Source organism: Corvus kubaryi, unplaced genomic scaffold, assembly GCF_017639235.1.
Source record: "Corvus kubaryi isolate FWS band 111438036 unplaced genomic scaffold, C.kubaryi_AGA036_p1.0 77, whole genome shotgun sequence".
Classification (NCBI taxonomy): Eukaryota; Metazoa; Chordata; class Aves; order Passeriformes; family Corvidae; genus Corvus; species Corvus kubaryi.
Window position 1 is genome coordinate 403,157 of NW_024582064.1, and position 26,164 is coordinate 429,320.

General features: G+C 39.0%; 1 protein-coding gene across 8 annotated transcripts in view; it reads left to right on the plus strand.

Moving 5' to 3' along the window:
* The window catches only part of INPP4B (inositol polyphosphate-4-phosphatase type II B), a 315,266-nt gene that overhangs the window by 131,227 nt on the left and 157,875 nt on the right, over positions 1-26,164 (plus strand). For 7 of the 8 annotated variants that reach the window (XM_042051970.1, XM_042051968.1, XM_042051973.1 and 4 more), the window contains 2 exons: positions 6,797-6,915; positions 8,863-8,979. The exons of the other annotated variant lie outside the window; for it this stretch is intronic. In XM_042051970.1, the coding sequence (XP_041907904.1) occupies positions 6,797-6,915; positions 8,863-8,979 (236 nt within the window). The remainder of the gene's footprint in view (positions 1-6,796; positions 6,916-8,862; positions 8,980-26,164) is intronic. 8 annotated transcript variants of the gene reach the window in all.

The window sequence follows — 26,164 nt, forward strand, 5'->3', positions numbered from 1 at the left end:
CAGAGAGTTTTCTGTGCTGTTAGAGTCACAGTGTGCTCAGTAAGGAAATGCAGTCTTTTTGGGAAAAATTCTATTTTTGTAATTACTTGAAAGAGATAACAGATACATATTCTCAGGCACATTTCCAAAAATTAAAAGAGTTTTAAAATCTTGATCAAGAGCAGTTTGTTTCATTACTTAAGGAAACAGCTTTTCTAAGCCAAGCTGGAAGTTCTCTTCTTGTTGCTGCTGTGTAGCTGAAGTGTACAGCACAGAGATTATGGAACTCAGTTCTCCACAACTGTAAATAAAGCTGGAGCAGGAGTGTGAATGTGCTGGAACAGATTGTCTGATGGTAGTGGCAGATCAATGCACAACAAATGCAAATAGCTCTGGATGGGTACTTAACACGTGTAACCGTGCATTCGCTCCTGCAGTGCAGATTTGATGCCTATGAGCTGTGTGTTGATCCAGTCAGCCTGTTTCCTGAGCCTCTTGCATCTATCATACTTAAACCCCTAAGTATCTGGGGCTGTCCAGGCTAAATAGCAGAGCTGTAAGAGGAAATAGGCCTGTTCTAGCATGTCAGAAGAATTGAAACCCCTGCTCAGAAAATACTGGCAATGGCAATGCTAAGGAAATGGCATTGCTAAGGAAACTTCCCTGACCTTCCTTCTGACCATCCAGGAGCCACTCTGGCATTCACACTCCATCACCTGAGCTGGGATCAAAGCTCCTTTGCAGCTACACCCCCCACACTCACACAGGCCTTACTCTGAAAGAGATCACTTCTGATTGTCATGGTGGTGATTCTAACCAGATTTATCACTTCATCTGCAAATAAGATGATGAGTGCAGCTGGCATCTCAACTCGTGGCCACGATCACTTATCCCTACCCTCCATCAGCATACAGCATTTCCCCCCAGCATCATTTATGTGTATCTTATTTCAATGACTCATAAATAATCATGTTCTTTTAGCTGCAAATTAAGTGGGTAATGACTGATGTTTTTCTGGGCAGTATATTGATATATTATTTACAGTTAGTACTGCTAGTATTGTTTGGTGTTTGTGGGGGTTTATTCCCCCAAAACCTGTACTTGCAGAAATGCCATAGAAGATAGCCTTTTTCATGCTTCATTTGGTAAGACTTCCCTGTCATCTTTCTCCTTGGATTGTTGGTAGAAATTTTCTTCCTGCTATTTATTGCAGACGTCCCTGAAGGGTACTAATTGTTTTATGTACGTGCATTTCCTTGAAAATATAACTAGGTTACTTTAGCAACCAGCTGTATGTTCCAGAGAACAGATACATTATTTTTATAGAAGCGTCTCATCCCCAGAGACAGGAACAGCGATCTTGAATAACTTCTTAGGTAAAAATCAGTGGATCTTTACTTATTTGTATATGTGCTCCAAATGTATTCTTCTGTTCCATAGCATTTCTTTTCATTGTAGAGTTCACCTGAATCTGAGCATCTATTTTGGCCACTACAATATTAAAGAGTGTCCCTTCTAATGCATAGCTCTTGCATGGCTACGTAGCTGTGCCCTCATTTTGTGATAACATGGACATTACAATTTTTGTGGCCTCACCCTTTGACATTTAGTGTTGCATGGTGAATTGTTCTGGGAGTCCACATTGCAAATTTGGGAGAAACTTCTCTGTTCTTTCTGTCCCTTTCTGTCCCCATCAGCAAACTGAAGTATTCCTGCTGGCATGGGAATGGGACCCCCCAGAAGTATTTATAATAAACCAATTAATGAGATTTATTATGGAGTGTGGATACAAATATGCAGCTAGCAAGAATTTCTCTTGCTTCTTTCCAGTCCCGTGAGATATTTTTCTCTCTCACGGAAGATAATAGTAGAGTTCTATAAACTATGAACATCTGCAACCTTGCAAAGCTTTGTTTATGGTACAGTAGGAAAATATTTTGACAATGGAGGTTTTAGGATTTTAGCCAATCACCCTATGGCGTGGCTGATCCTTTGACCAATTAGACTATGAAGAAAAAAGTCTATAAAAGAGTTTGTAAAACAATTAAATAAAGGAATCTTGCTGCACAATTCCTGCCTGTTGGATTTCTCTTCTCCTCCCTACCACTGCAGGACACCGTGAATATGGAGCAATAGCAGATGTGCTTATTAACACCATTCTGTGCTAATGCCCATCCTCAAATGTTCATCTCGGTTGCTTTCAGGCATGTTTTGCCATGCAGAGAACACACTGCTGTTCAGTTCTCAGCCCTCTCGCAGTTGCATTTGCACTCTTAATTCAAAAGTACGGCCAAAGCTTTCCTGTATGTTCCAAAATTGGATTATTCGTAAGATTTTGCATGTTGCTGAATCAAGGTATTCCTTTTCAGCAAAGGCAGAAGCAGTGGTGGTGTGCACTTTCTTCTCTTACACCTCCCTACCCTTCCCAACCCCCCCCCCCCCCCCCCAGGGTGGAGGAAAGCAAGCTGTGTCCTGTTCAGTGCTCTGCTGGTAGCACAGGTCTGAGTGTGGTGTTCCCTCATTTAACATGTCCTTTTGCCCACTGAGGAGTAGCTACACCTTACTTAATTCGTTTATCAAGACAGACTGTACATTATTATTTATAAACTAAGTTGCTTTGGGATAATAATGCTGCTGCATTGTCAATGAAATGAATAAAAATTTGAACATTATGTTCACCTATATATGTGCATGTGAGACACAGGCTTTTCCCATGCCCCTGGTCTGCAGACACTACTAATTTTCTGTTGTTTTGACAGCGTACCAAATAGCGTGCCCTGGAGATAACAGGGCTATGTTGTTAATTCCTGTTCCTAGCCAGCCCCTTGGAATATGTTTTGGTTTGGAATATGGGAACGAATGAAGCTGTGGGAAATGATGTTTCTGTTACTGGTTAAAGAAAGAGCTATCTTGGAAACTGTCATGTAGGCTAATACATGCATTGTGTGAATCCAGAGTATGAGAAGACAATATACTGTATTTTTTCTCACTAGAAAAAACAGCAATTCCATTTCAATGCTATTTCCCAATTTTTGGTCTCCTCCTTGGCTCATTTCCCAAACAACTCTGTGAACTCTGAGCTGGGGATGTCTTTCATTCCCACTGCCCATGTGGTTTGTTCTAGCTACTGGATCTTTTTCAGTTCTGGGAGATGCTGCATCTCCCTATTTCTCTACCAGATTAATTTCTTTTGGCTCTAGTGGGCTTTGTGCTTGGAGCAGAGAGTACTGAGTGCCTGGGCAGAAGTGTTACAGTTTCAGGGAAGGTAGATGACGAATCTCCAGACTATTTCTATTTTGGGGTTCGATCGGCTGTTTTTTTTGTTTGTTTCCTATCTTCTTATTGTTATATAGTAATTGAGTTTTTTAGTTTTTCTCTTTGTACTCTCTTCCTCTAGAAGTAACATTTTCAAAAAATCCCCCAAGATCCCATGAGGAAACAGTAACCAGTCTTTCACTTCTTTACATGGGCGCACACACAAAAGGACAAAGAGCACAGCCATCATGTCAGTGCAGCACAGAGAACAGTGAAATATCAGTAAAGGATTTGTTTCTTCCTGCTATCTTAACTTTTTTCTTTGTTGATATTAAAGTATAACTTACTCCTAATGCAGTTCTTCCTTAAACATTCATTGTATGCTGATAGGCTCAGCAGTGGTGGGATCACCAGGGGAATGGATGACTCAGGCTTTTACACACTGAGTCAACAGTCACAATGAGTAGATTCACATACTTTTGGCATGTAAGTACAAGCTGGCACTTCATTTCACTGAGTTTTGTTGATGAATTTTTCCAGAATTAATTCAGACATGGTGAAGTATTGAGAAGTAACCTGACCTGTGGTCTGCTGGGGCATAGGTTATGGTGGAAAGTGCATTGATGTTGTTACCTGTTGTTACCTGCTCTCATGGTGTTACATTCGCAGTTAAGGAAACAGCCTCAGAATGCTTGCGTTTTGATCAGTTTCTGTTTAAGTAGTATGCCAATAATACCTAACACACGTTTAAATATATAACATGTAGCTGGTCTGCTTTCCTAACTGTGTAATGTTTCACTTTGTCCGGTCTGTTTCTTTGAAGACCTAAGATTTTCAGAGATACTGATAGTAAAATAGTTCAAAGGGCAATAATGCAGCATGGGGCTGTAAAGCTTGCCAGGCTGTGAACAGGATATAACAAGTTTTATTCTTTGGCGTCAGCTTAAAAGTAATCCTTTTGTTTTGTTAAACTTTTCATTTGGGCTGTTTTGAAGGGAAGTGATGCACTGTGGCTTAAACAGACAGCTTCTGTGTTCTTTACCAGGGCAACTTTATTGAATATCCTCTCTGACTGAAAGGCGAGTTGTGAACAGCAGTAGCCCAGTGTCACAATAGAGATAAATAACACTGTCATCAAAGTAGATGCAGGTTTCATTTAATTTCATTTATCCTTCTGCACCAGTGTCTCCCAAAGAGTTCTGATGCTTTATGCTGATCCTCCCTACTGGAGATATGCAGATGAGTTATATTCCTGTCAGCTCTATCCAATGAAATTCAAGATCATGCTGCTAAGCCACCTTTAGACAAGAAAAATGATCTAATGACTGGATTGCAGTACTGTCACAGAAATAAATTGTCTCCTATGCTCAGCTAACACCAAGGTGGTGACCACTTAGTGCAAATCTTATTCCTATTGTTAAAGGTTTCTCAATAAGATAAAAGCCTGTGCTCTTGGCAGCTAAAAGATTCAGTCACATCTAGATAACGTATTTGAGACAATCCACAAGTAGATCAAACTATTATTTGTGTGGGTTTTAGCTCCATTCATCATGCACTAGTACTTTTTGCAAGAGTTCAGCTGTAGGGCTCTTACCAGAGTCACTGGTAGTGTTTTTTGGGGATCTAATTTTATTTTTCTTAAGTGTCTGTGTCTCTCTGTTTTTCTCTCTTTTGTTGTGTTTCATTGAATTGTGAGCTGGCTAGCCTTCCTTTGTGGTGGGTGCGAAAAATGTGACTGTCTCTCTGTTCCAGCTTCTGATAGTGAACATGAGCTCTCTTGCCATTCCTCTGAAACTGTGCTACATTCTAAAAAAATTATTATAGAGTGCAATATTTAAGGGTTGTATGGTGGCATGAGATCAGGTTTTGTGGGGAGAAATGGCTGTATTTGGAAATCTCAGTGATCCTCTACTACTTCTTTGATCAGCTCTAGAGAGGACAAAGTCAAGTAATGTCAAATAATGTCAAAAGGTGTCTGCTTTGGCAACTGCGTTTCAGTAAGTCTACTTACGTAATTTTTCAGGTGATGTCAAGTAGTGCTAATATTCAGTCATTTTAATAATATGGTGAGTCTTATCAGCAAAGACTTGCTGGCAACTTGCTATTTGAGCCTGATGCTGTTACATCAGCTGTTTCGTAAAGATTGCATCATGCAGAAACTTTTTTGCTTATCCCACTTTTTCTACCAAATTATAATAGGGTCAGTTTGAGACTATGTATTAGCAATTTGGACTAAAGCAAAAATTTTAATCCCTGAAGGTTAGATTTAATTGTCTCCCTGTCTTTTTTAACTGTAATAAAAGAGTGGTAAAAAAGCTTCAGCCAGTTTTCCTTTTATTTACTCCAGCAGCAGGTTCAAGCCCAAAGGAAAAAAAAAGGTACAAAACAAGCTGAGTTGGTCTTTTGTACATATCAGAGTTTTTCTAGCCTTGGCTTCTCATCAGAGCAAGTTCGCTTGCTGTGAGGATAATCTGACTCACCTTTTGAAAAGTTAAAGGTCAGCTGCACTTGAGGAAGCCCCTGGTAGGCAGTGGCTCATAGAAAATACCCTCAGCTCTTTCTTGACAATTACCCTCTCTGAAACAGAAGGCTTTTCTTTGCTTGCCTCAAGCTTCTGAGATTCCAGGGTAGTTTGTTACCCTTCAGAAAGCTGTGGGTAGATCTCACCGCAGTGTTCACTGCTGTATATTCCTTAGGGAAGAATGAAAGGTGGATGGTTTTTGCTTTTGAGCCAATGCATGTCCCATTAATCTGCATCCCTTCTGTGGAGCAGCTAACGGTGCATTTATTTATTTATTTTCTCCTCCTTTTTTTTCAGTGCTTTCACCCTTTCAGTTTGAAGGCACAAGGTGTGTTGGTCTAAAGAATGATCTCAGTCACCTGCATGGCTCTAAGCCCAGGATAAAAATTAATTATTAAACCAGAACTGAATTTCTCTATTAGGTAGAATGAGTTTTAATAATGATGCTATATATGCAGAATGCAATTCCCATTTATATACCAATCGCTGATGAAAGAATTGGTTATGTTGCTGTCTGCTTTTAGTTATGTAGATATATACCTGAAAACTAGTTCTGCTAAGTTCACAAGTTGTAACAAGCTCTATAAGCCAACCTAACTACTGATAGCAATTAGCTGGTTTAGAACGTGTTTGAAACGGTCATGTAACTGGGAAAATTGTCAGACAAGAAAGGATCCAATAAGGCTGCTAAGAGAGATTTTGTGGGCAAATTAAATGAGTGCTTATGTAAAATTAACTACTATTGCAGCGTGTGCAAGTGTGCATGTATGCGCACGCACGCTTGTGGACTGGAGCTGATGAGCCTCTGACAGGGAGCTTTGCAGAAGCTGCAAGTATTTTTAGTGGAAACGAGATCTCAGCTCAGTTCTGCAGCATGTGACTTCCTATTTCTGTAGGTTACTTCCAAGGGACTTCCTCTGTTAAATCGACTTGTCTCCGGAGATTTAATCTGGAGCCGGAGCATGGTCTGCTTTGTCCTGTGCCTGTGACAGCATTTTCCCAGAGTTTGCTTTTGAGTATTTTATTTTGTACTGTCTCCAGCATGCAAGGATCTAGTGGCTGCTACCCGTGATCGGAAGCTAAATACGTTTATCCAAGTCTCAGTGGTGCATCCAGCAGAGCACATTTTGACGCGGTATTCAAGCACTGAAATCGTGGAGGTGAGAGTCTTTCTTATTCAATTAACATGTTGATTAATGTATCGCTCATTTCTTCCTTAGAAAGTGAATGTGGAATAAAACAAGTTAGTGCATAGTCTTGGGTAAGACAAGCACACTCTGGCAGTTAGTAAAGCATACCTAAGTGTGCTGTAGTTCTTGGCATTTAACCAGGATAAACAGAAATTAACTTGGCTTTTCATGAAAGCTCTGTTGTTCCAAGTAGAGGCATGAAGAATATTCCAGTTCTCCAGACATAAGTTCAGAATGAAACAGGGAATGGTTGCTCTCATGAAGGGACAAGGCAATACAAAATAAAGCTGAATTAAGAGTACAGCAAGTTTGGAAGGTGTTTTTAAATTGCAGAAAAACATACGTGTATTATGTGGTGTGTCATCCTATTTGCTTCTTGCTCTATTTTTTCCATTAGAGAGTTGATACTTTTGCAATTTGAAAAATACTACCCTGTGTCTATAATTTGGAAAAAGAATGTGTGTACGTAATGTCTGTGACTTTATGTAACATAATTAATAACTTGCATCATACATTACAACAAAAGTTGTCTGAGGCTGCTTTGCTAGTCCTCACTTTGCCCTGTAAGCATCGGTGTCAGAAACAGCAAAAATGGTTCAGAGAAAATGAAGAGTGAGCAATGTAGGTGTAACTTACTTAACTTACTGGAGAGACTCATTAAGAGCAGGGAAGTCTCATTGTAAACACACACACAATTTCATCAGAGGCTTGTTTTAACTGTTAAATACAATGAGAATATTTCACGAGCTCTTTGTGTGATTACTTTCAACCAACTACTAATTAAATTATTATGGTTTCAGCCCTCAACCATCCTGAAACTGCTTAATTCAAATATCTTGTATCTGATCAGGATGCTTCATTGCAGACTGTCTGGAATGATGTCGTGCAGAAGATGAATAGATAACTATATATATTTTTTTTTAATAGAAGTTGATGCATTTCCTAACACAATGTCCTAGACCTCAATAAATTCCTGAATTTGTTTTGTCAAGGTTCTCAGCTTTGTAGTCAAGCTTTGGTGAGGGGAAGGCAGGTGCACAGAAAGTTATTTCTTTAAGATAAATTACCTTTGTCATGCACAATCCTTTTTTTCACTTAATGGAAAATTTAAGGATACATGCCTGGTAATCTTAGGAAATTAAGTATAATTAAACATTAAGAAATTATAAGCAACATTTTGTATGATTCATTTAATTGTATATCTTTTGCTATGATACAGTTACCTCTGTGTACAGCTTTTAGGTATAATCATAATGTTTCAAAGCACTGGAATGTTATTTTATTTCAGTACTGCCTAAAGAGGAGTATTTCAATCCCCCCTCCACAAATCAATATCCTTAATGCAATACCGAGAGTCTTCATAGCATTTCTATGTGCTTATTATTGTGACTTAATGAAGATTGCTCTTTTTTGTATGTGTGTGGAAGTTAAATCTTTAGTTTTGCTACTTTAAGTGAAGATTGTATGTTGAATGTAATTGTGGTGCTGGTGCGTAACCAGTGTCAAACTGCGACATTCATTTAAATTAAGATGAAATTGTGGTACTTTCAGAAAGTGTCATGGGAGTAAGGAAGGGTTTGGTTACTACAGGTTGTATTCCAGAACCTGACACTGGCTGAGATGTTTAAAAACGTGTTGCTAGGCTCTCAGAAGCACTTCATATCCTTTCCAGTTAAAAAAGTTTCCAGGAAGTTGTTGTGGTTTTGTTTGGTTTTTGCTTGTTTGTTTTTAGTTTTCCTGATAAAGTTTTTTGTTTTTAAAGTTGTTTGTTTTTCTCATTGATTGGGTAATAATACTGAGCTGTTCCCATCTCTCTGCTGTAGACAGCTGACACCTTTTGGGTTTCTGTACCTCCATACCGACATCCCACACATTGCACGGCTGTTACCTTACCGAATGTTTACTCATGTTGCACAGGGTACAAAAGATCCACTGTTTTTGACTGGTGTGACCTTCCCACCGGAATACCCCATCTATGAGGAAACTAAAATAAAACTAACAGTCTATGATGTCAAGGATAAATCCCAAGACACGGTAAGTGCTTTGCTTCATTTCTTGCACAGATCTTACTGAGGAATAAGTTTCTTGCTGTGTTGTTCTTCAGCTCTCATTAGCAAACTGGGGAAATGGGTTGATGTAAAATTGGTTTTCTTGTTCTCTTGTGCCTAAAATCTACTTTATCTGTTGATATATTAGAGAAGAGAGAAAGAGAACCATGTACTCAAAATGGGCACTTTGCTATTGGCTTTTTTGCTGGTTACATGAATCAGCACAGGTATTCCTGGCAAATAAAAGATTGCTCTGGCGTGCTTTTTGAGGGCAGAGAACACATGGAATAGACTGAGATAGCACCACTGTGAATAATTTTTCAGAAATATGTTTCTGATAATATTTTACTTATATGCACAAGCCAGAATGACAGTAGAGCGTGTCACCTGGGAGTGAGCTACTCATATTTTATTTTAATCTCTTGTGTGGTGATACCTGCAGCTTTTCTGTCGCTGCTTCCATTATTGATTTGTAGCAGTCTAAGCTCTACAGTGCCACTGCTAAAGGTGAATAATTTGGGGTTCTGGTGTTGTACATTCTTGGATACAGAGTCAGCTTTTTATCCTTGGAAAGTTACTCACTTTAACTGATATGTGAGGTCAGTGGGACAATCTGAGTGATTTAACTGCCAAATACAGAGCTTGAGTGCTATTTTATGTGCTCCAGGTGATCTAAGACTTACAGAGGTAGATGTCATCATAGGACCTATGGGAGATGTGTATTTTTCTTCTGTGGCAGTTGGAGTCCAGCTGATAGTTTTCTCTTGGGCATCAAGAATTGCCCTTGACACCTGTATTTCATTAGCTGAATTGCTCTTTACATATCTGTTGTTGGCACCCAGCATGATTAAAGCAAGTGCAAGCTTATGTCCTGACTGTATATGTGTTCATTATCCATAAGAAGGAAATAAAAGGCATAATTCAAAGCTTGAGACTGTCTTTGAACAGCTTACAAAAGTAAAGTTCTATTTTAGAGAACTCATAATTTTTTTCAGGTGGAAAATTATTGATCTATTTGTTTAAATGTTCAACCTTTGTGAGCCAGCTTGTTGGTTCTGTCCCCTCACTGTGCTCTTTCACAGAAAAGTGTGGAATATTTTAGGCGTAGAGTCTGGATTTCTTCTCTATTTAAGAATAACTGGGGAAGGGGCACGTACATGCATTTTCAAAATGTATATATTTTAAATTTGGTAATGGATTAGGCTGCAGGGGCTTAAAATGGGATCTACTGTTTATTCAATAGAGTTGTCACCTGTGGAATGGTAACAGGAATTGAGCGAATGGAGTTGGACTTTGTCCTTCCCTTCCAGTTTCATTCTGACTCACAAATGTTAGAAAATAATATCCTATCTGTAAGTGATAAAAGTGGACTGGATCCATAGTACTGTTTCCTGTGCTACTGCTTTTCTAGCTGCAGGCTTCTCTACTGCCATTTATGCAGGAGAAGATCTACCCTAGAGAATTAATACAATTTGATAAGCTTTTTACAAACCCGTAAGAACTTTTTGTAACTGTTCCTTACAAGTGTAGTACAGGACTAGAGTCTCTCCCAAGGAATCCCATTGACGTAGCTTGTAAATCATGAGAGAATACCTTTGTCTTTTGTCATAGAATTTACATTGTTCCTATGTGAAACATTCTAGATCTATAGGCTGTAGTATCTTTTTGTAGGGGAAAATACTAATCCCATCTCTGGTTTACACACATTTAGCATTTTTTACTACTCAGCCTTTTAAAGCTGGATGTAGGTAAGAAAAAATTAAAGAGTTGAGATTTAAATCAAGGTGGGCTGCAGCATATATGAATGACCCAGTCTACCCTGGTTGCAACTTCATTTGTGGCAATATTTGCACTTCTGTTTACATACTAAAATATCAGTGATGCTAAAACTTGACTTTCTTACCTGTAATTAAGTAGAAGCCATCACACTTGCTATTAGTTTGGGTGACTTTTTTTTCAAGTCTGGATGTTTATGTAGATTCATAAAAGTCAGGTTTAAATGAGCTATAATTTGATACCATTACCAGCATAGCTGCACCAGCACTGACTTCTATGCTTGCTTCACAACCCAAGAAATGGGATGTGTCCATTTGGTAGTAAAAGTGCTCCAAGTGCTGTGGTGTCACAGTTCTGATTCTCCAGTCTACAGTAAAGCTGACTTTCTTGTTCTTCAGAAAGTGCTGCCACAGCTTATGGCTGCCAAACAGAGTCCCACCATTCCTCCAAACAGACAGGTAATCCACTTGAGGGTGGAGGGGAATTCAGGCCTGCTAGGTATGCTCTGCTCTTCTAGGCTGAGCTTTCAGGGCAGACACTAGCTCAAATAATTGGGTATTTATGGCAGAAATAAACCTTGGATTTGACTGTGAGATATTTCACAGAAATTGTGCTACAGTAATAATTCCCATCAGCATCAGGGCTGTGACACTGCTTGCCTTGTTTAATAAGCTCAAAGTAGCTAATATCCCTTGTCACAAATATATACTTTACCTTTTCTTATTTCTCTTGTAATTAAAGTGCAGCTATAAGAAGTGAATTCTGTGCATTAATTAAACTCAGTAGGATTTTATTGCCACAAATAGAAGACTGTAGAGAAGGTGGCGAAAGGGCAGCAAGTACATCACAGGGTAAAGTGTTTTCTTGGGTTTTGCCTAAACCTGACTCTATCTATACAAGAGAATTAACTCTGATTTTCAAACCTGCTGGTTTTTTACTCTAATACAAAAATAACTAAATACTTCTTGGTTTGTGCACACAGGTCATAATATTAAAGTGAATGAGGATTCTCCTCACTGACAAACAACCAGAATTTATTTTTGGCCTGCTCTTTTAAAAAAGTGTTGAAAATAACCTTTCAATGCTAGTATTCCCATACCAGAAAGCAGATAGTTACTTCACTCTTGCCTGTCACTTAACTTATATTATGTAAGAAGTGTGGGTTAATTATATTGAAATACTGTGCAGCTGGGATCACATTCACTGTACTATGTTCTGACTGCACTTTTCACTTTTTATGCATCTCTGTCTGATGTTGATCATAATTATATCTTGGCTGTGTCAGACTTTCTGTAATTGAGCTTTTTAATGTAATGATACTGAGGTTTTTGTTTGTTTTGACTAGTCTAAGAGATTAGTTACTGTAAGTTTTCATGTAAATAGAAACTTTAAAGAAAGACTGTGGTGTACCCAGTTTACTTTGATACAATTATGTACTAGTTTGAAAACAAACCAGTGGGAGGCACCAAGTCAGAATAACAATTTAATGGAAATTAAAGAAAACGAAAAAAAGTAAAAGAAAACACTGGTTCAAACTGACAGAGTCAAGATACAACCTGAGTCCCTATTAGGCAGGGTGGTGGTAGCAGTCTGGTAGAATGGTGGCTGCAGTCCTCTGAAGCGGTGATCCTGTAGTAAAGGGGTCTGCTCTTCCTCAGAAGGTCCAGTGGTGGCTGTGTAGCTCCTGTCCTCTGGAAATCCAGTGGAAAGGGTTGTCTCTGGTGTTCAGAGTCTCAGCTTATATCCATGATGGGATGCTTGGTTCCTCCCTCTGGGTGGAGCATCTCACAATGGGGTAATGAGTCATGAGGCCAAGTGTTGATAAGGCTCATTAACAGAAGATAGTCCAGAGGGAGTTATCTCTGAGTCATGCGGCGGGACAATGATGGGCAATTAACAGAAAGATAGTCTGGGGGGAGGAGGCAAGGAAACACTGCCCCACCTGATTTCAACAGCTCATGAGGATGGTAATGGAATACAATGCAACCCAGGACAACTTAGAATAGAGTATTTGGAACGTTTATGAAATATCATTTAAATGTATCCAGTGAAACCATGCATACAGATCGGTGGGTAATGCCACATTATGAAAAATGTATAGTGACATCTGTTTCTACATCACAAAGATTTTTCTTCCCATATTGCCATGAGCAAATTTACGTTCCCTTGGCTTGAGCTACACTGTCTTTAGGATTTTAGAAAGTTTGGGTTTTGTTGGCTGGGGCTGTACCTGTTCTTTGTCATTGTCCAATAAGATCAGAATGATATGCTCGTAAACTGTTCAAAAATCACCTCTGTCTTACTTTTACACGAGCATGCTGTTCTTATAGGCATGCAGGTTAGCCCAGTTTGGTCTAGCAAATTTTAGAGCTGAAGCCGGGTGCATTCTCTGGGAAAATACTGCATAGCACAAGTCAGGTACCACTGCCACATGACAGAGCCACAGAAAATACAAAGTTGATGATTTTGTGTTACATTGTGAGGAGTCCTAGTGACTAATCTGGAAGGCAGCAGTCTTTGCTCTGTGTTTGGAATATGTGTGTCCTGCAGCAAGAGTTCTGAACTTCACATGCAGTGAAGTTGGGCTGCCTCTTTCATCCACGCATGGACAAGTGCTGGGAGCAGAGGACAGGAGCAACTTTCTATACCTGCTCAGAACTTTTCTTTGCATCACCCCTTCAAAGATAATCTCCTTTGGATGGATATCACTACTGGAATTTGTGTGTGATGCTGAAAGTTACACACAGCCACTCTAATGTTGTCTCCTGAGAGCAAGGAGAAACAGGATGTCTAGAAGGTTGTTGAAATATAACACATTTGACAGTCTGGTCTCCCTTTTTTCACTTCCCAAATTTCATCTCAATCACTGAGAATAAAATTAGATTAATTTGATAACCTTAGAAGTAGTGGGGCTAGAAGTTCAGTTTTGGATATGGTTCCCATTAACATAAACAAAATTGCCGAATCAAAATTAATAAAGAAATGACATTTATTATGCGACTGAAATATTGGTTTCAAATGCCACGATCGAGAAAAACAGCACCGAGCCCAGGGTCCGAGCTGGGTGAACATGCATAGATCTGATCTCTATCACACCAGACCTCCCAAGTTCACGACTGCTGCTTTGGCTGGTTCCTTCTTATACAGTTTTTGGGTAGAGTCCGAATTAATTCTATTCTTCTTGTATTCATGAAGTTTTCTTGTCCCGGAGTGGGCCGCACAAAGCCTTTCCTGGGTCTGATGAATTGTCCATCCTGGGTGATGAGTGGGCCATTTCTGCTGATGGATGGGCCATCTCTGGTTCCTGGAATAGTTATTCTTAGTTCCTGGAATGTCCGATTCCTTATCAGATGCAATGTAGATATCAGAGTGTGGTGATCAAGTCATCATGGTGCAAATGTCCTGGTGATAAGATCCAACCCCACCTAGGTGGAATCCTCACTTATTGTGAAAGAAATACTTTTAGTGTTGTGAAATTTTTCTCTCAGCCAGGCTGGTGCAGGGATTTAGAAACTCGGTCTCTGTAGGGTCTAATTATATTTCAGTTTTATATATAATAGCACGAATTACATATTTTATTTATAACACCATGATATGTTGTAAAGTGGCAATTTTAGATTACTTAGGCTTTAAATTACATGTCTTTCAACTCTTGAGGCTTGAATCTTCTATTAAACTTGTTCACTAGGAATGAAATTTTGCAAAAGGTTTTCCCTTGTGTGTTTTTTGATTTTGCAAGTGTCCCTGTTAAAACTGAATCCCACTGGGGTGAGTGGAAAATGAAGACTGTCCATCACAACAGAGGCATTTTGAGTTGAGCTGTGAAGCCCAATCTGAAGCGACAGCATTCTGTGTTCCCTCATGGGCATTGATCCCTATCACACCACCACCATCACGAAGTTTGGTCTTCAGTGCTTTTCCATGGCTGCTGAAGAGACTCAGGGCTGGAAGATTAGGAGTGCTGCAGAGCAGTGTGTGAAATGCATTAGCAGAGATAAATGTGGAATCTCGTACCTTGCCTTCCTGCTCTCTGCCTGCACCAGAGTGCACTCAGTCCCGCACTCCAGTGAGTGCTAAAAATACTGAAGCAGTTTCTCTTCAAAAACTGAAGCAATGTTGAAGGTCCTATACTTTGTTTAAAGAAAAACCCACTTAAGTCTTCCCTTTCTCAGTTCTGTCCACTGCCATCTCTGCAGGATTTGCAGAGAAATATTGCCTTAAATTAGAAACTCTTATTATCTCATTCTTCTTAATAGAGCAGTACTGTAGAGTACTGCAGTCCTATCCACAGAAATACTTGCAATAAAGCTTTAGATGTTCACGTTTCTCTTCAAAATAATCTGTTTTTTTCTTTTAATATATACTTGATGATAGATTTAGTTTTCCTTTTGCATCAGACTAGATGTTCTTACTAAACATCATTATTAGGATATTGAGGGGAAGAGGAATGTTTTTTTGATTCTTCCAGGCACCTGCATGTGGAATCCACCTAAAGTATTATTGTCAGTCTTTCTCTGTATTTTTTAAAAGTCTTGGATACATAAAAGGAAATTCAAACTGCTGACCTTCCTTTGGGTTTATATTGATATAAAACCTTTCTTTGAAGTGGCTGAGGGTACAAAAAGGTTTCATATATCTTAGTGTATCTGTAAGAAAATTGAGGATAAGTGTCAAGACTGGTAAAGTTACAGGTACAGACTTAAAGTCCATTTGTAGCCTTACTGCTCTTTGTGCCTTGCTCTCGAAAATTCAGTGGGAGGATTTGGCTTTGCAAAAATCTTTGAATTATCCTTTGAAACCTTTGAAACTATCTACTACTTTTTTTCCTACCCTTTCGTAACTTTTTTCCTTTTCTTATTGAGGCAAACTCCTCCCTATTGCTGTATCTTCAGGGAAAATTGTAACCTACTGTTTGTTAATTTTCCATTTTCTTTTTTTTTCTACCTACTCTGCCAAACAAATGCTACTGCTGCCTCACATCAGGCAAAGGTTTGTTCTAAGAGATGACATTTGGGAAAGGATTTGTAAAACTACCTAGCAATGAGACCAATTGTGTTCTCTAAAAGTGTAAAGGGTTTCCTTGAAGATTGATTAGAAAGAGAGGAACTAATTAGTAAATGATAACATTTTCCTGTAGATTTTATTTTAACCAGCTAGGGATTTCAGTAACATAGGCATGATTGTTGTAGTCTCTGTAGCACTGTCTTAAAGGCTTGCAAATATATCATTCTCATATATCCTTCATTGCTCTGCCCCTCACTGGACCAGCACAGAGCACAACAGAACAGTCAAACAAATCCAAAGTGGCTTTTGCACTGCCCTGTCATTTCAAATGATGACTTTTAGTGTTCAAGGGGCACATGCCTGTATGGAAGGCTGGGATATTTTCCTCTGAAATCTGCATGCTGCAGTGGATAGAGGAAACAGCATGGCACAGAGTTTCTGTAGTCAGTGTGGAGCAACCTGACTGTGACAACATGACCTTAAGTTGTAGAATATGCTTCTGTCGTTTCGGAGGGTTGATCTGCTTTCCCTCCCAGTGCCTTTGATGCTGACATCCCCTGGACAAGGCACTGGAGGAGCTGCTCCTCAGGAGGGATGGCTGGTGCTGCAGGCAGGCCAGGTACTGCAGCCTTCATGGTACTGCAGCCCAGGCATTGCAGGGGTGAAGGATTTCCTTCAGCTAAATGCAGCAACGTGGAAATGGTTGAGTCACTCCAAGGATAAGATTTGTTTGTTCTTATTGGTAATTTTGTATTTATTGTCAGGTGAATGATCAGTTCTTCCAACTCAGGGGCCTGGGTACCCAGATAACAGCTGGTCTTGCTATTAAAGTTTGGGGCAAAGAAGACATTAAGTATGTCAGTCTTTTCCTCATGCATTGTCTCTTAAGTGCCTCTGCATCCAATAAAAGATGAGGTTCTCCTTAGCCCTCTTTTCATTGCTAATGTATTTATAGAGACATTTTTTATTGTCTTTTATGGCAGATGCCAGATGAGGTTCCAGGTGGCCTTTGGTCTTTCTAATTTTCTCCATGCATAACCTATATGGAATCCTTGTAGTCCTCCTGTATTGCCTTCCCTTTCATCGAAGGGCTACGAACTCTCTTCTTCTCCCTGAGCTCCAGCAAAAGCTTGCTGTTTATCCAGGCCAGACTTCTTCCCCATCAGCAGGTCTCTTGGCACGTTGGGATGGCCTGCTCCTGTGTCTTTAAGATTTTATCATGACTGTCCAGCCTTCCTGGACTCCTTTGCCCTTGAGGACTGCCACCCAAGGGACTCCGGTAACCACATTCCTAAAGAGGCCAAATCTTGCCCTCTGAAAGTTCAAGCTCACTGTTCTGCTGACTCTCTTTCCTTTTCTGAGACTTGAAAACTTATCATTTTGTGATCACTGTACCCAAGGCAGCCCCCAACCATCGCATAACCCACCAGTCCTCCTCTGTTCACAAAAAGCAGGTCCCATGAGGTGCCCTCCCTGGTTTGCTCACTCATCAGGAATGCCTCTTTCTCACACACCAGGAATGTCCTGGACCCTTTCATCTCTGCTGGGTTCAATTTCCTGCAGATATCTGTTAAGCTGAAGTCCCACTATGAGAAAAAGAACTACTGATAGTGCGACTTCTCCCAACATTTTGTCCACCTCTTCATCCTGGTTGGGTGGTCTATCTGTCTTGTTGCCCTTCCCCCGATCCTTTCCTGTAAACACTTAACCCTATTGTCACCATCATTAAGCTCTAGACAATCAGAACCCTCCCTAACACACAGGGCTACCCCACCACCTCTCCCTTGCTTATTCCTTCTGAAGGGTTTGTAGACATTTGTAGATTACACCCTTTGTAGAGATTGATGTAAAACAGAACAAAGTATCCAATAAGGATTGAAAATATGAAAAGAAAGGTGTTTGGAGCAGTGGAAAGTCTGCTCTTGCTTTTGTGTTATGAAAGCAGGCACTCAGAGGTTGAAAACAGATTTTTCTTTTGAAGTTTTGGGGTGTGGGTTCTGTGAAACTGGAAACAGCAAATTCAGTGTGTTAGAACAGATTTTTTTTTTCTCTACCATGTGTCTCAAAAAGTGCCTTTTCCACTTATGTCCATGTTTGCACCAGTAAATGCCTACATTTGAAACTTTGTACTTATAAACTAAAGCTGAGCAAATAATTCTATTAAAAATTACATTAGAAACACATGCATTGGATGTAATGTGAGACTTTATCTTCTTGAGCAAGTTTTTGCTAAAGACCATAGTAAATTGCTCTCAGAGTAAGGTAGTTGAATGTTTTGTATTATACTGTATTTTAAATATTTGATGAATAAACATGAAAGGCTTGTGTAATCATTTAGGATTTCCAGTGCTGTTAGAAATGCATGTATCATTGAATTTTACAGTAATCAAAGCCTCTTTATGTAATCATTATGCAGTATTTTACAGAAACAAATTCCCATGTGGCTGAAATTCTCCATGCTTGGCTTTCTTCATGCCAGAAATGATGATTTTGTTTTGATCTGTTCTTTGTTTTGTCCTGTTCACCACGGATTGTGTGATCACAAGGGGAGGGCAAAAATCCCTGCCTTCTAGCATACATTTTCTTTAAGGATCTGTTTGCAGCTTGCATAGTGATAGTCAGAAAGCCAGGAGAACAAAGGACAAATGCAGTCTGTAGCGGGGTCAAAATTTAGTGCATTTGGTTCTCTCAAAATCTCAATAGCATAAAAAGTGAATGAACATTATTAACAGCAACAACTGTAGGCCCAAGGTTTCAGTGTACAAAGCAGTTACTGCATTGAACAGAGCATCAGCTGCTTTGTAATGTTATGGCACTATGTGGTATCTGACATGTCCTTTCACTGAGGAGTAAACTGACTTCTCTGACCTTGAATTTATTACTTATTGATGAGATTGTGGATTATAACCAAGGACTCACTGGCACAGTGACATTAGTTTTGTTTCTGTTTAGTCTTTTTGGTGGGATTTTTTTCACCATTTTGCAGTGGTGTGAATTTAGTGCATTTTATTTCCCCCCCTGCCAAGTTCTTTTCATTACAATCACGGTATTTTTAAAGCAAGAATAGTTGAAGACTTTTATGGTACCATGCAGCTGTTGATGTTTATTCTTGCAGTCTTATCATCCTTAAATCCTTTGCCATATATGCAGTCTCACTAATGTGAAATGAAAAAGCTGAAAGTCACAACTATCCAAACCACTTTAATAAGATTTAATTTTTCTTTTCTTCTTTTTTTTCCCCCCTCCAGTTCAGAGTAGGGAACAGTATGACTTTCTATTTTACTGGATCTTTCTAACCAGCTTTCCCTGCAGCCTTCAGCATATTTCAGTGAGGCACAGCATTTAAGGCATAACCAATGTAATGGCTCATAGAGCGATCAAGATACCTCAGAGCAAAAAACAAAGATGAAAATTAGCAAAGACTGTTCTGTCAGCTTTGACTACAAAACACCTAAGCCACCTTCAAGTGAAATTCAAAGGGCTCTCACTGGAGAGGAAATAGAGAAATGCATTTTGTCTGCAAGTTGATAAGCAGACATTGCCATACACATCAGGAATAGTAAAGGAGCACATTAGCACCATTTCTAGCATATGTATTCTTGTGAGACAAAAGGAAGTTTTGAGTGTGTATGTATTGCGTTAGTCTGACTTGATAACCCTTTCTGGTGGAGGCTGAAGTCTTCTTACTTCATGTGTCTCACTGTTACGTATGGTTGTTTACATTGCTCAGGTTTTTGTTTCTAAGGTAAGACTGTGAGCATTTGTCACTGTATTTTTAGTGAAAGAAAGAAAATCACAGGATCACTGTGGAGTAGAAGTCTGGGTCTATTACACAAAATTGTGCAGGTATAACAGTCTTGGAAGTTTTTCTCTACTACTTCCACCAAAATTTGGGAGCAGCAGCTGAGGCAGCACTGAATCACAGCTCTTCTGTTTTGTTTTCCCTACTTTACTCTTCAGCAGTTTTACTGGGTGTATTAGAAGTGCATTGAGAGGTACGAGCTAATTCCTTTGATTTCAACAGCATCTCTACTATAAGCAGTTGTATGCAGATATGTTTTGTCTTAAAATGCAGATCAGTGAGTTTGCATTGGGAGGAAACCATTTCCCTGCTGAGAACCCTTCAGACAGGGTTGTTTGCTTCTGAACAGAAAATATGAATCATGAGGGACAAATGTGATTTTTTTCCTGTAGAAGGCAGCAGTTAGTATGTTTTTGAGATGCTTGGAAGGCTTGGATTTTGACACACCACTGCCTCAGTGAAATCGAACATGGAGGTCCTTGATTTGTTGTAGTTGTAGATTCTCACTGCCTCTGATCCTGGGGAATAACTTGGCAGCTTTTCAAAGAGAAGTAATTGCAAGGCTCTTGCTAAAGAAATTATCTCTGGATGTGGAAGCTCTGCACACTTACTGCCCAATTATTGCTACCCTGTTCTGAAATAACATCACCCCTGTGAGACAAGGAAGTTTCTGAATAATTAACTGGGTCCAAATGGCTTTCAGGCTTGGGTATGACAGAAGAAAGACTGTCCTTGCAGTATAAATTAAAGTATAGGCACATATACCCAATTTCACTGAGAGGCTTCCTGAGAGACTTTTCCTGTGTACACACAATACTCTGTGAGATTCATGTCTGAAGTTTCATTGCCCATTAAAACAACCTTGACATTATTGGTTAGTAATCCTCTCCTGGAGAATATATCTGTCTGGACTTAGAATTAGCCCTGTACAGAGTATTTGACAGGAGGGGAGGGGTGGATTCCTTTTCTCTGCTCCTTTTTTAATGTTCCTCAGGCAGTAGCTCACTGGCCCCTGGAAAAAGCTCCTGTAGGAAGGACCACAGGGTTTAAAGTTTTCATGTCTGTTTTCAGACACATGAAACCTCATAATCAGCAGTACATTCAGTATGAAAACAAAAAGCCTGTTGGCTCCAGTTGCGTTAAACTCCACAGGAATAGGATACTTGCATTCTTAGCATTTAAAATATCGTTCTCCAAAATCCTTGAAGGAGTTGAAGAGACAGTAACCAGAAGTGAAGGGATGTTATGTAGTTTGAAAAGGCAATGCATTATTTGCCTTGGTTTTGGTTTGTTTTCCCCCCTTTCCTGCCAGTTCATTTTTTTCCAGATTTGCAGCCTGGTTTCCCTGCTAGGTGTGCAGCCTGTTTTACATGCTTGGGATGGACCATGCTGTTTATTTAATGTTTCTGAAACTCGTAGATGAAGCTTCTCCTAGAGTTACCTGAATTTTTTTTTCCACTTTTTGTGGGAACTCATGCCTTCTGATCAACGAATCAATACAATTACGCAGAAACACCTTATTGTTTAAAATACCCGTGTTCACATGTCTCACAACTTTGATATAATACCTTACTTATACACTTGGCTTACTTATACATTCTACCTACTTATACATTTCACTTGCTTATCTTATACTACTTATACATATCACTCTACTTATACATTTTCTTACTTACACTTTTTACAACATAACACAGTACTTATGCATTTTACTTACTTATACGTAATACACTACTTATACATTTTACAGCTGCTGTGCATGAGATCTCACATTGTTTGATTGGTTTCTCTATTCTGTCCATGAGCTCCACACACACTTTTCTGATAACATGATTGGTTTTAATCTAGTGCAGCACAGTCCTTTTTTATCTATTCCTTGCTGTCTTGGTATTCAGTTTTGCAGCTTCTTCTTTCCCAATTCTTTTCCAATTTAGCACAGTTTACTTTTCAGTCCTTGAATTCCTGAGGACTCTAACAGGTGGGGCTCCTGATCCAGGCAAACAGAGTCGAGATGATGACAGCAACGAAACCCATCCAGTAATCACCAGCCAAGTTAGCCCAGGAAACACAAACAATAAGACAGCAAAGGATAGGGAGCAAATATAAACCTATCCCACCTCTCCCCTTGAGCCTTCAGTCTGGAGCTTAAAAACCCTCTTGGGGCCGATGTGCTGCAGTTGAAGGTGGAAAGGCCAGGTGAAGCCGATGAGGGTAATCCCAGCCTAGTCCCACTCTGAGGGGTCTGGTAAAAATAACTAAAAACGGTTTGGCAGGGGCACACTATCAAGGTTCAAAAACTTTACAGCAAATTTTAGTTAAGACAAATTGCATCCAATCTGTATGCATGTATCTGTTGAACTACTAGTGAATATAAGTTCTTTACAGAGGAGAAACCTGCAAGTTCAGGTTATTTAGACAAAGTAATTCATCCCTCTTACGATCTGAACATCTAGCTCAAGTAATATAAAATATTCTAGATTGTCAATCTCCTCTTTAACAGAAATTGTCAGGAAATTTGTATTTACTATATTTGCGTCTGTGATACAATCACAGTGAATCTTACGAGGTTGCATAACTCAGACATTTCTTTTGATTAGGTCTTTGAATTATTAAAAATGGAACAGGCAATAAATTCTTTGCTTCTTTAGTGAGTGGCTGTCATCTGTAACAGTTTATTGAGATGCTGTAAGTTAACCTGTACAGCATCACACTTCACAGTCAATTAAAATCAAAGTGGTTGGTTCTGACTTTGGGAATTCAGCACTGTAGGCCCTGTCTGTTTAAGACTAGGTATTTTGTATCTTGATTGCTTGACACTTTCCATAACTGAGATTGCACTATCTGAAACCAGATTCAATAAGTACTTTTATATAATGATAGCAACTTGTTTAATGTGTGTCTAGAGACTGGGAAAAAATTTTACATTTTCAACAAAATGCATAGCTTTATTACAGATAAAAAGCAAAGCTCTATTTTATAGTCTATAGTGTATTTTCTTTATTCTATAAAGAAAAGCAAATATGTATTTTCAGATGGTTTCAGCAGTTGTTATGATTTCTAAATAAGAAATGGTAAAAGTAAGTGCATGTAGTTTAGGAGTGCGTAGATGTTTACCTCTTTCCCAACCAAGTGATGAGAGGACAAGGGTTTAACCTGGAATTAAGCAAACTTTATGTTGAAAATTAGCTTCTAAGGCAACTTCTGGACTGGGGAGAAGATATGCTTTGCTGTAACATCCTGTAGTCCTCCTCTACAGATACCCAGACCTTGAAACCTGGGAGGAGAAACATGGTGAGTGTCTGGCCAACATCCCAACACAAAGTGCAGAGCGGAAGGCAGATGCTAGGAAAAATCTTAAGGGTCTAGATGTAATCTAGAGGACCAATATAATAGTGCCTAGCAAAGTAGGCCCATCATTGCTCTCTTAGATGTCACACCACACTAAACACTTTTTTTGCTGTTCTGTTCCATGGCTGCTGAAATTTGATTAGGGCACCTGATGAGTGGGGGATGGGGAGCAGCTGGCCAAGTGAAATAATTGGTAGGGATGTGATAGGAAAAAAGTACTAGGGAGATTCATATTCAGAGAGAAAGGGGTTAAATTAGAAGATATGGTGAAGCTTTGTTACGTTAAGTTAAATAGCCCACACCATTCTGTTTCAGGTTTGCATTCAATTAGAGCTGGATTTGTTTGCCTACAAATAGAGCTGGATCTCCAAATGGGCTTCCAGTCCTAATTCCTTTGGTATTTGTTGTCAGAAAGAGTAATGACATATATAAAGATTTGGAGGGAGTTACTGAAGAGATAACCATCAGTACTGCGGAGCCTTAAGATGACACATCTTTGCTTTTGAGTTGGTAGTGAAAAATACAGATTTAGTTAAAATATTAAAATTACAAAGACTCAAGCGTTGTGTGAGGTAAGTACAAAGCTCAGGTTAAATGAAAGAGACCACAGGTTCCCCTACAATTGCTTTGCAAATCCAAAGTTCATGTAATTACATCATATACCTGCAGTTCACGTGACTGTACAGTATATCTGCTCACTCTTGTTTTCTGGGCCTAAGGCATAGGAGATTAAGTGAAGGTGTTATTGTCATTGGCTTCTACAGTTGCCAATATTGTAACATCAGGTATAAATTTTTTGTGATGCTGAGGTTAGGGAAAAAAATTCAGTTTCAAACTCTATAAACATTGAACTTACAGCATTACTAACTAAAGCAGCTGCAAGTATAGCATATGTCTCATTATCCTTGAAAAATGCAACCAGTGTATGCTGATACTACTACCAAATACAATATGATGAGTTTTGCAAGTGTATTTCTTAATATCTTAAAAACATGTTCAGAGAATATCAAATTGTGTCTAGTTTGCATGCCTATACCAAAATAGTAATTTCAAGTACTTTATTTCACTTTATTTGTGGTTTCTCATTTATATGATGTATTCATGTCTTGTTCAGGATTAGTCCTGAAAAATATGAGAAAAAGCCTTCAATATTTTATTAAAGTAATTTAATTTTTCAATGAAATATTTAAGTTGCCTTTTCCAAAGAAGGAAACATTGTCATTACTATTAAACTAATGTAATAATACTGCATTATTATTAGCAGTTATTTTAAGCAGATAATCACTTACTCTTAAATTAGTCTAAGCTGTTACTGTGAGGCCATTCACCTCTAATAACACCTCACTTTCCTGAAGAACAGTGAATTAAGGGGGGCATTTGGTTTGGCTCAAATTTCTAAACTGTTTTGTTTTTCCTATCTTCCATGAAATTTAAACTGTTTTAAAAGGTGATATTAGACAAAGCAGCCTTTAAATATTTGGAATAAAATTCCAAGAATGTTCACGTGGTGTGTTTGATTTCCCTTGAATTAGGTTTTGTTTTGTTTGATTGGGGGATGCTTTTAGGGGGAAAAGAGATTGCTTCTAGTAAGATCCTTGGCCTGATGGTGCTTTAAACTTGCTAGGTCTAGCTGGCTGGATGAGTCAAAATTTCCACGTGGCATAATTCCTGGAGCTTGAGGTGGCAAGAGTCTGCGGGCGGGGTGCTGCTTGCAGCCTTGAATATAGGTTAGTGTCTGAGCAACGATAGCATTTGCAGGAGACAGGGCTGAAATTGTGAAAGGTGCATGTATTTACATGAAGGTTTCTACATCCATTTTTGGAAGGCAGCTTAAGTCGTTTCATTTTAATCTCTTACTCCTTCTCCCGGTTTTCAGATCAGTAAGGAGGTCACATATATGTGGTTTATTTTCTAAGCTAGGTGGAAAGATTGGAGTTTGTACCCCAGAGCAGCGTGTGCTGTTTAGTGCTCTGCGTTTTTTTCTGTGTGCTGTTTCTAGAGTCAATATTAACAAAGTCCTACAGAAGATGAAAACAGTCTGCACTGAAATTGTGAATTGCATTGAAGATCTGCTACATATTAATGGAGCAGCTCCTATTTATGCAGGAGGAACTGTTTAACCTGTATTTAGAGTCATGCAGTTTTAGAAAAGGTGCTACTTTTTGAGGTACAGTTTCTTCAGGATGTTTAAAGAAAAAAGCTGGATTGTAGGCTACAGTATCAGGTATCTTCATTTACTTTTTTGTTTGGGCTTCGATTTTTTTTTTCTCTTTCTGAATCTGTGCGGTCCTTCTTACTGCTAATCAAGTTCACTGTCTCTCCTTAACCCTTCAATTTTTAGGGAAGGAATTTAAAGGAAGTAGGGCTTGTATTGTTACATTTGGTTAGCTTCAGAGCTGGAAACGTATGAGTTCTGTTAACCAATCCTTTTCTCTAATGTCTGTGTCTGAAAGTGGAGGTGATGAGTGACTGCAGTATTTCTCTGGTGGTATCACTTCAAACACAGAGTTGTTTGCAACATGTACTGAGTGCTCCTGCTTCTCTCTTCTGAGGGTTCTGTAAAAATGTTACTGTTCACAATATTTTCATACTTAATAGTAACTCAGAGAAATTTATTTCCTGAAAAAATATTTGTGCAGATAAGGATAGTGATTGCCCTATTAATCTGAAGAAATCTGCATGCATAACTCTCTATTTTTAAAATAAAAGCAGTATTGTGCCAGGGAAATAGAGCCTCCTGTCCTGTGGGATGTCATTTCTATATGGAAAGAGAGAGACTTCAAATTAAATTAAATGTACTCATGTGAGGAGTTAACAATGGTTTGACTAAGTGGCAGCAACACTACACACCTCTGGAAGGTAAGAGCTGAAGTCATAACTTACTGCAGCTACAGGGAGGCTTTAGATAGGTGGGTTTGAATGAAGAGCAGGGCTGGAACACAAGGATCCAGACCTCCATTTCAGGACTAAACCCTCACCATGAACAAGGATATGTTGAAGTAAAATGCTGCAAGAATGAACGATGACATTGTGTATGACTGAACTCTTCTGGCAGTCTTACAGATAATATTAATTGCAGAAGCTTTTATGACTGAAAATGATGTTTGCAGTGTGTTTGTACAAGCTGCATTTCCTCCCCAGGAGATGTTAGTATTTTTGAAATGTTCAAATTGAACATTGGGTGTAATTTAACTCTGAAAATTTCTTTCTAATGAAAATTTTCTTTACAGTAAATGTACAT